Raw genomic sequence first — 9,505 nt, forward strand, 5'->3', positions numbered from 1 at the left:
AGGAAGAGTATAATGAACCCCTGAATGCTCAACATTGTTTCAGTTGCCAATTATTTTTTTCCTATAAATTCCCTTCCTCTTCTCTCCATTCCTGAAGCACACCTCAGACAATTTAGATTGTTCACTTTTGACTAGCTTAGATAACACTGAGGGTTTCTGAGCAGGTAAGGATCATGATCCAAAGAAATGGGAAGACATTAAGATTTTATTAGGAAAGCAATGAAAAGTAGAAGAGGGAGAGAGTTTAACGCATCATTGATCTCGTTTTGTGTTATTTCATTGAAGGTGTGCAGGATTTTTGTTTCAGAAAGTTGGAAAGCTTGCAGCAACGGCAGTAGGTGGTGGCTTTCTTCTCCTTCAGGTATGTCAGAGCTTTATTTACTTGCCTCTGCTTACGGATGTAGCCCTCGGGAAATGAGAAAGTCAAGTTTAGCCATTTCACTCCTGTCCATTTTAATAGAAGATGGAATTTTTCTTCCAGACATCAGTTTATGGGAAAACGAAAATGAGTTTTGAAAGCTGGCATCTGTCACGAAAGACAACAATGTAATATTTCTAAGTTTTTTAAACACAATGTGATTCCAATTATTAAAAAGACAACTATTAAAATTCATGGCGTCGCCTTTTTTTTAATTACTCACCCACATTTCCCTTGAAGCATCTCCCCAGCAAAATAAACATTTTACCAATAATATAAACCTACTCATCCTGACCATTTTAAACATGTGTTTAAAATTCATACTCATAATATTCAAAAGGTCTCTCCCTCTCGTTTCCTAGCCATCGGTTTTCTGTCCCAGAGGAAATAACTGTTAGCAATTTCTACTGTGTTTTTTAAAACTAGGGAACCATAACAATATAGAAAGTGGAAAATTGGGTTTAAAAAATCATCCATAATCCTATTTCTGAGGCCGGTTGGTTTGAAATTATAGTTTTATTCATGTTCCTCTAAGGTTTTAAAAAAACTGTTTTGCCATTACAGGGTGTTTATCAGCATGTTATCTGGGATCCATGTCTGTTAGGCATATATTTTTCCAAAAATATCATTCCCTGAAGATCAGATATAGTAAATCCTAAAAGTGAAAATCTCTGGGAGTGAATGCTAGCAACAATCTTAAAGATACAGAGGACTGTCAGTAGTACCAGATTTTAGAAAGATTGATGGGTACAGCAACCAAAATCTGACTTCAGCACCTAAGCCATTGATCGTGTAATAACCAGTGCTGTTGCCTGAAGTATAAAGGGATTGAGTCTGGATGTGTTAAGTACAGATTTTGAGTTGTTTACCAAACAGCTTTAAAAATACATTTTTTCTTTCTGTTAGTGGCATTATAATGAGTAATTGCTTCTTACGTGTGGTTAAGAGGTGAAAAGAAACATGGTTAATATCTAAATGTAGTCCTTTGGATAATATGCCAGCATTTGTATAGAAGAGAATTTTATTTAAGCTGATTTTGACTTTGGTTTATATAAGTCAGGAATTAAGGTATCTAATTCTATAGCTCTTTCATAACTCCGTTGTCATTTCTGTTTAGTGGAATGTCATTTCTGTTTACTGTACTGAAGCAGAGCTTCCTGAAATGTTCGTAGATAGAGGGGATTATACATTGCAGTTCACTCTGCGTGTCGGTTTTTCCAAAGTCCATTTCAGTCCACTCAGTATGCACCCCTCATGTCCACCTTCTGCATCTCTGGGCCTAGTCCACATATTCTTTGAAGCAGAAGAACATGGGACTTGCCTGCATCAAACCAATTTTTCCCACAAATATGAGTTACATTGAAAACTCAGTAGAAGGAACAAGGAGGAAATAAAAAGTAGCAAATGGCTTTTGGGCCAATTGCCTCTTATTCTTTAGGCCCACTTCCATATTTTTGTTAACTTTACTTATATTTACATATACCTTACTTTCCGGCGTATAAGACGACTGGGTGTATAAGATTTTCCTGGGTTAAAAAGTCATTTTATACACCGGAAAATACAGTATATTGGACTATATTGATGGGATTAGATATAATGGATTAGATATATTGGACTACTGTATTTTCTGGCGTATAAAACAACTTTTTAACCCAGGAAAATCTTATACGCCCAGTCGTCTTATACGCCGGAAAATAAGATAAATATTAGTTTACTTAGAACTTAAAGCTCTTCTAGTAACTCAGTAATAAGTGCTTTCTGGTAAGTATTACCACACTGCCATGTGAAAATAGACAGTGGTATGTAAAACTTTTCAATGTATTTGTTCAGGGTTTTATATGCCCACAATGCAAAAGGTCAAATACATGTACAAGGCATGTTACAGACTGGAGTAGTACACTGCTTCCTCAGTATCCTCCCATTTTCCCTCCCCTTGAGACAACTACTTTGAACTCTTAGCTGACTCTTAAGGTATTTTTCCTTTTTTCCTAAACAAGTTAATTGGACATTTTTTGATCTTTGAGTTTGAGGTATTGCCTATTGGCTTCCCATTATGGCATATGAGAAGTTAGCTATCATTTATTGAACTCTGTGTGCCCTTCCACCTCAGTCTCTCACACTTGCATCCCTCCCACCCCCGTTCCCCCATATCATCTGAGTATTGTTATTTCATAATTGTATTAGATCATTACCTGGAGCTCACTGAGCTTCTTGAATATGTAAATTTATGTCTTTAACTATGTTTGGAAAGGTTTGGGCCATTATTTCTTTAAATATTTATTCCCCTCCTATTTTTCTCCTGAACATGACTCCAATTATATACATGTTGGGCTTTTTGATAATATCCTGAAGCTGTGTTCATTTATTTTTTTCCATCTATTTTTTGGTTGTATGACTTCTAGTGATGTAGCTTCAAATTCATTGACTCTTTCCTGTCACCTACCGTCTGCCATTAAGCTTATTCAGTAAATTTATTTCAGATGTTGTATTTTCCAATTCTGGGACTTTCATTTGGTTCTTTTTATATTTCCTGTCTCTGGTGAGAGTTCTTTTAAAAATTTTTTTTATTTTTATTGATTTCAGAGAGGGAGAGGGAGAGATAGAGAGAGAAACATCAATGATGAGAGAGAATCATTCATTGGCTGCCTCCTGCACACCCCCGACTGGGGATCGAGCCCACAACCCAGGCATGTGCCCTGACTGGGAACTGAACCTTGACCTCCTGGTTCATAAGTTGATCCTCAACCATTGAGCCACGCCAGCCGGACTGGAGAGAATTCTTTTCATTGATTACATTTTCTTTACCTCATTGAGCATAGTTATAACAGCCGCTTTCAAGTCCTGATAATTTCAGTATGTGGGTCATCTCAGTATTGGCATCTGTTGCTTTTCTACAACGTTTTTCTGTTTTATGATATATCAAATAACTTCTTTGGATTTTATCCTGGGCATTGGGAATGTTATGTTGTGGAGACTCTGGATGCTATTTTATTCCTCTGAAGCGTATTGATTTGATTTTAGCAGGCAGTTAATTTGATTAGACTCAAATTGCAAACTCCAGTTCACTTGTGATGGGTAGCAGCTCAAAACCCAGTTTATTTCTTTTAGCCTTAGCCAGAATGCTTGCTTCTGCCCCTTGAACGTGTAGCTCAGGACTTGGGTAAAGTTTACACAGAATTTGGGGCTCCCTTTCTCTAGCTCTCTCCTTTCTGGGGGCTGTTACTGTCCTGGGCTCTGTCCTCTAGTTCTTCAAGCCGGAGAGATGGCATATTTCCTATTGAAGTGTTTGCCATCCTGCAACTGCAACCTGTCCTCAGGGTAATGCCAGAAAAATGGGCAACTCACCTTATATAGGTCCCCCTTCCTACAAGTTTTCATTCCCCTTCCAAGTCTGCTTGCTTTTGTTAATTCTGGAGCCCCTGTATTTTAACCAGGGTTTATAGTTGCTCTTTTTTTTTTTTTTTTTAAATCCTCACCTGAGGATATTTTTTTTTCCATTGATTTTTTTAGAGAGAGTAGAAGGGAAAGGAGAGACAGAGAGAGAAACATCAATGTGAGGGAGACACATCGATGGGTTGCCTCCCACACGCAGCCCTGGGGGTTGGGGCTGGGGATCGAGCCTGCAACTGAGGTACGTGCCTTTGATCAGGAATTGAACCTGAGACCCTTCCAGTCTGCAGGCCGACACTCTAACCACTGAGCCAAACTGACTAGGGCTATAGTTGCTCTTCATGGGAAAGTCCCAAAGGTTCATTATCACCTCCATCCAAATAGCTGTGTCAACTACTGCCAGGAAAACTTTCACTTGCCATTTATGTAATCAGCACTGTTTTGCCGAAGCTGGAGTTTGAAGTGAATAATAGAAGGTAAAGAAATACAGGAAGAAATACAGATAAATAAAATCTTCTATGTGGTCATTCAGAGTGAAAATGGAACCTAAGATTCCCAACCTATTTGTATAAAAGCAGATATTTTCATTATTGAAGAATTTTATGTGTGGTTCATAGTCAAAGTGATATATTAAAAGATTAGAAAGAAAGCCTTAGCTTGATAGAAGTGATTTATAATGGTGTACAAGGCTTACTGTGTGATTCTTTATATTTTTATTTTATTATTTGGAGGGACTAATTGTACTGGCTTACACACACACTATTGTACCTGTCCAGGTTTTCCAGTGTCTCAGTAGCTCTGTATGAGAGTTTTTTCTTATGGTTAATAGGCATTTAGCTAAACTTTTATTAAAATGATTTTTATGGCATGAAACTTGCATAGATTATATTTCTTTTAGATTCCACTTTTAAAATCATTTACCAGAAAGTATTCTTAATTTAAGTTGAGTCAGATTTAGTGAAGAGCCTTTATCAGGCTACTTTAGATTTTTTTAGTGACCTACTAACTGATTGGTTTTTGATCCTTTATAATTAAACATCTATTTAATTAAAAGTTGCTATTTTATTAGCTGTAGCATTTTGATAATCGGTCTTTTTTAGCTAATGACCAAATTCCAAAAGTTACGATAGCATTATAGTACAGTTATAATTTTTGGAATCTTTTCCTGTCATATACTATACTTTTCTTAACATAGTGTTTATCACATCCAAGTAATTATTTATGTTTAATATCTGTTTTCCCCAACAGACCCAAAGCTCTCTGAGGTTGGAGACTTATGTCTCCCTTGTTCTTGGCTGTTACTTAGAGGTCTAGAACAGTGCTTGGCACAGAGTAGTTACTGAATATCTATTAAATGAATAAATTAGTGGATAAACTGATTTCTTTACCTCTAAGCTTCATACATTTCTTGAAATCTGAATGTTCATATATTCCTGGCTAATATATTCGTTAGCAAACTGGTTGGTTTAGAATTACACCCCCCCCCCTTTTTCCTTAAGAATATGTTTTTATTGATTTTAGAGAGAGGAAGGGAGAGGTAAAAGGAGAGGGAGAGAAACATCATCAGCTGCCTCTTTCATGCCCCCTACTGGGGACTGAGCTGCAATCCTGGCATGTGCCCTGATCAGGAATCAAACTGGCAACCTCTTGGTGCATGGGGCAACGCCCAACCAACTGAGCCACACTGGCCAGGGTAGGAATTAACCATTTTTATTACATTTTTGTAGATTGCTAGTCACAGTGGCTATGTGCAGATCGATTGGAAGAAAGTTGAAAAAGGTGTAAACAAAGCAAAAAGACAGATTAAAAAACGAGCAAATAAGGCAGCACCTGAAATCAACAACATAATTGAAGAGGTAAGACCGTACATTTTTGCCTCCCTTTTTTTAGTGGGTCTTCATTAGTAGAAAATGTGAATAGGGATTATCTTTTTGTAAAAAAAAAAAATTGGTATTTTTGCTTATGGAGTATTAGTAAGTAGAATTTGGGATCAAGCCACCATTTAAATCGTTAACATAGTTTCCTCTGTTCATCTCCCACCTACTTTGATCTACATGTAAAAGCTGATAACATTATTCTTCCAGAATTTTTCCTCTGCTTTTACAAATGTGTACATGTATAGACAAGGTCTGGGAAAACTAAAATTACCTATATTTTTCTTGAGGTGAAATATAGTTTGAAAATGTGTATATTTTATAAATATGTTAGTTTAATAATGATATTGTTTTCTTATACTGTTTAGAGTTGAATACGCCCTTGTCCTTGTTTTTGTTCTATACTTTTACTTCTTCCAACTTTTTATTTTGAAAAATTTCAAACCAGTTGAAAGTTAAAAGACAGATACAGTGAATACCCAAATACCTTTCATCTATTCACCAAATTGTTTTGCAACATTTGCTTTATCTCTGTGTGAGTGTGTGAGATTTACACTATTTATTTTTGCTGAACTATTTGAGATGTCATGACTTTTCACTCTTATTTTTAGCACATAGCTCCTAAGAGTACAGATATTCTGCACGACTACAATTACCCTTATTATTCTCCCCAAATTTAACATGATAAATGGTATTTCCATATTATAATTTTTCCACAAAAATATTGTTGTTTTCCATTTGGTTGTCATGTGTCTCAAGTCTCCTTTAATCTTTAACAGTCCCTGCCGGGGCTGACCACAGACTCTGAGCGATGGATGAACAGATTGCTCTGACACACGTTTCTGTGAAAGAGAGGGCTAAGGGACTGTTTTGCTTTAGGAACAAAAGCAGCCCTGTTTGCCTGCCTCATTAGCCTTTTATTGTCACAACAGCTTGAACTCAAATTAACCTCTAGACACAATCAGCAGGGCAAGAATCCTTGAGAAAGCACATGCTTCTACAAGGTCAGGTCTTTAAGACTAAACACAGAGATTCCAGCAAAACACTCGGGGGATCGGACTTGTTTGGAAAAGTCAAGGCAGGGGCTTCCGCCTTCAGCAAGGTCCCCCCAGAAGCCCCCGACCTTTTGGAGAATCCTCCTTTCAGACGTTCCAACCAAGTCCCGTGCTTCCCCACAAGTCCCCTCATCTGGGATTTTTTTTCTTTCTTAAAAAATGTTTTGATTTTAGTGAGGAAGGGAGAGGGAGAGAGAAACATTGATTGGTGTGTCACAGAAATATCTATTGGCTGCCGCTGCACGCCTCCTACTGGGGATTGAGCCTGCAATTGGGGCACGTGCCCCGACTGGGAGTCGAACCTTGACTTCCTGGTTCATAGGTCGATGTTCAACCCCTGAGCCACACCAGCCGGGCACCTGTTCTATAGGTAGATTTCTTTTTATCTGTGAGATTATTGCTAGGCTATAGCTTGGGGGCTTAGAACAGTGGTTGACACAGAATAGGCACTCAGTATCTATTAACATATTATCTCAGTAGCCAAGAAGCTTACTGGGCCTGGCTGGGGGCTCTAGGCTCCTACAGTTTGTAATGGACAGCCCTGGCATCTTGTGTGTTGGTTAGCACCTGCTCTAGTAAGTGCACAAGAATTTTTGCTGAATATTATTAAATTGAAAACATCTGAAAATGGTACTTAGCTCTGGATTCAATAATAGTATTTTAAAAAATTTGCATCTTTATTTTTCTTATTGTGGTAAAATATATGTAACATAAAATGGATCATTTTAACTATTTTTAAATGCACAACTCAGTGGCATTAAGTACATTCACACTTTCATGCCACCGTTACCACTATCCATTTCCAGAAATTTTTCATCATCCCAAACAGACACTCTAACCATTAAGCAGTAACTCCCACAATTAACCCCTGTCCCCGCCCTTGGTAACTAATCTCGGTTCTACTTTCTGTCTCAATGAATTTGACTTGTCATGTGAGTAGACTCACAGAACATTTGTCCTTTTTTCTCTGTCTTGTTTCACTTAACGTAATGTTTTTGAGGTTCACCCATTTTGTAGCGTAATTAAGAGTGTCTTTGTTTGAACTTTACGTTTCAGGCCACAGAATTTGTCAAACAGAACATTGTGATCTCCAGTGGATTTGTGGGAGGCTTTTTGCTGGGCCTTGCATCTTAAGGATGTGAGTGTTCCACCACAGCGGAGTCACCTGTGAGAAAAGAAGTCGTGGTGATAAGGTGGTCTCTCAACATTACACGCCCCGGGCTGACAAGAAACAACTAGCTGGACAATTTCAAATTCAAAAGTTAGCATATCGCCATCTGAAGTTTGGCAAACTAGTATCTGCTGTAAAAGAACCTATATGGTACATATATATGGTATATGTGTACAATAGTATTCCTGATCCAAACATGGCTGTCATTTATTTAAATCAGATGTTCTTCATTATGCTTAATAGTAGTGCCAATAAATAAAAATTTGTATTATAGCTGCCACATTAGGGCTGACTTTTTTTAAAAAAAGATATGTCTGCAATAAACTGAACTGTAGTGCCCTTTTGTGGAAGGATTTAGAAATAGAATTATTAAAGATATCAAACCAATTTAATACCAATTTTTTGGATTGTTTTTCCTGCAATTCTTAGTTTGATTATATAATTGTAGTAAATGATTTTAAGGAAGGCTCTTCTAAGGAAATATTACATGTTTAAAGCTTTTTTTCTTTCTTTGATGTCTGTAGTTGTAAGATAACTTTTTGTATAAAAACTTCTAAATGTTTTCTATTAATTTATTTATCCTGGCAGCCTGAGCAGAATTAATTATTATGAGGGTACATACAGTTGGTTCACTGATTTATTGTATTAACTTGGAGTGAACCTCTTTCCTCGGTTCTGAAAGTCCCAATTATTATTTTGTCCTCTTCGCAAGGTGGTAAAAATTACCTTAAAATACTTAGTCGTACAGTATGAATTTCCTGTCTGAAGAGCCGTGGTTTTCTATATAACTGTGAAATTGCAGCTTAAAGAGAATTGTCTCCTTCATCTAGAGACGTAAGTGCTAAAGCTTTCAAACTTTTGCCAGCATTGTGTTGGTTGCACCCTAGGCCATTTGACTCGATTCTCAGGGCCAACATCACACTCCCTCCCAGGCTCCTTTGCCCAGAAAAGCTTTCTGTCTTGTTTGTTTTGTCCACAGAGTTCTATGTTGGAATTGGGAAAAACCTCAGAACAACATGTGCTGGAGTCTTCAGGTTGGAAAGGTTGCAGAGATCTAGCCTGTCTCCTTTGGATAGCCAGTCCCTGTAGTACATGTTGTGTATTGTAAAAATAAGGCATTTCATACTTTTGAATTGGGTACAATCCATGTGCTTTCATTATTGCAAGAGTCCTTAAAATTGAATGTGAGATTGATCTTCATGTTCTTTCTTTACTCTCATTAGTGCCTCAGATACAATGCTAAATAAAACTCAGAAGTGGTTTTGCTTATAAATGCTTGTGTTTTCTTCTTTAAGCTTTTCTCTGTTTAATCCTCACCAAGCTTTTCATTGCTGTGAAATAAAAAGGGTAAAATACAGGGTGGGGCAAAAGTAGGTTTACAGTTATTTGCATGGAAAATAATAAATAATAATACAAGAATAAAATCTGTTTCACATACTCACAACTGTAAACCTGCTTTTGCCCCACACTGTATTCTGCATTAGGTAGAACCTTGGCCACGCTTCTCTGCACCATACCTGCGTGATGTTTTCATCTGATCCAGTTGGGCAGACTACTGTGGGGAGTTCTAGCAGCTGGTTCGATGTGTTCATTTTGG

At 37.3% G+C, this 9,505-nt stretch overlaps 1 protein-coding gene across 1 annotated transcript; it reads left to right on the forward strand.

Moving 5' to 3' along the window:
* Positions 1–283: 283 nt before the first annotated feature.
* On the forward strand, positions 284–9,181 carry FUNDC1 (FUN14 domain containing 1; the record flags this gene model as incomplete). Its single annotated transcript, XM_079764648.1, has 3 exons — positions 284–361; positions 5,536–5,664; positions 7,794–9,181. Coding segments are annotated over 3 exons (285 nt in total), but the record flags the coding sequence as incomplete, so codon positions are not given.
* Positions 9,182–9,505: the final 324 nt, after the last annotated feature.

The sequence above is a fragment of the Cnephaeus nilssonii genome (assembly GCF_951640355.1).
Source record: "Cnephaeus nilssonii genome assembly, chromosome: X".
NCBI classification, from domain to species: domain Eukaryota; kingdom Metazoa; phylum Chordata; class Mammalia; order Chiroptera; family Vespertilionidae; genus Cnephaeus; species Cnephaeus nilssonii.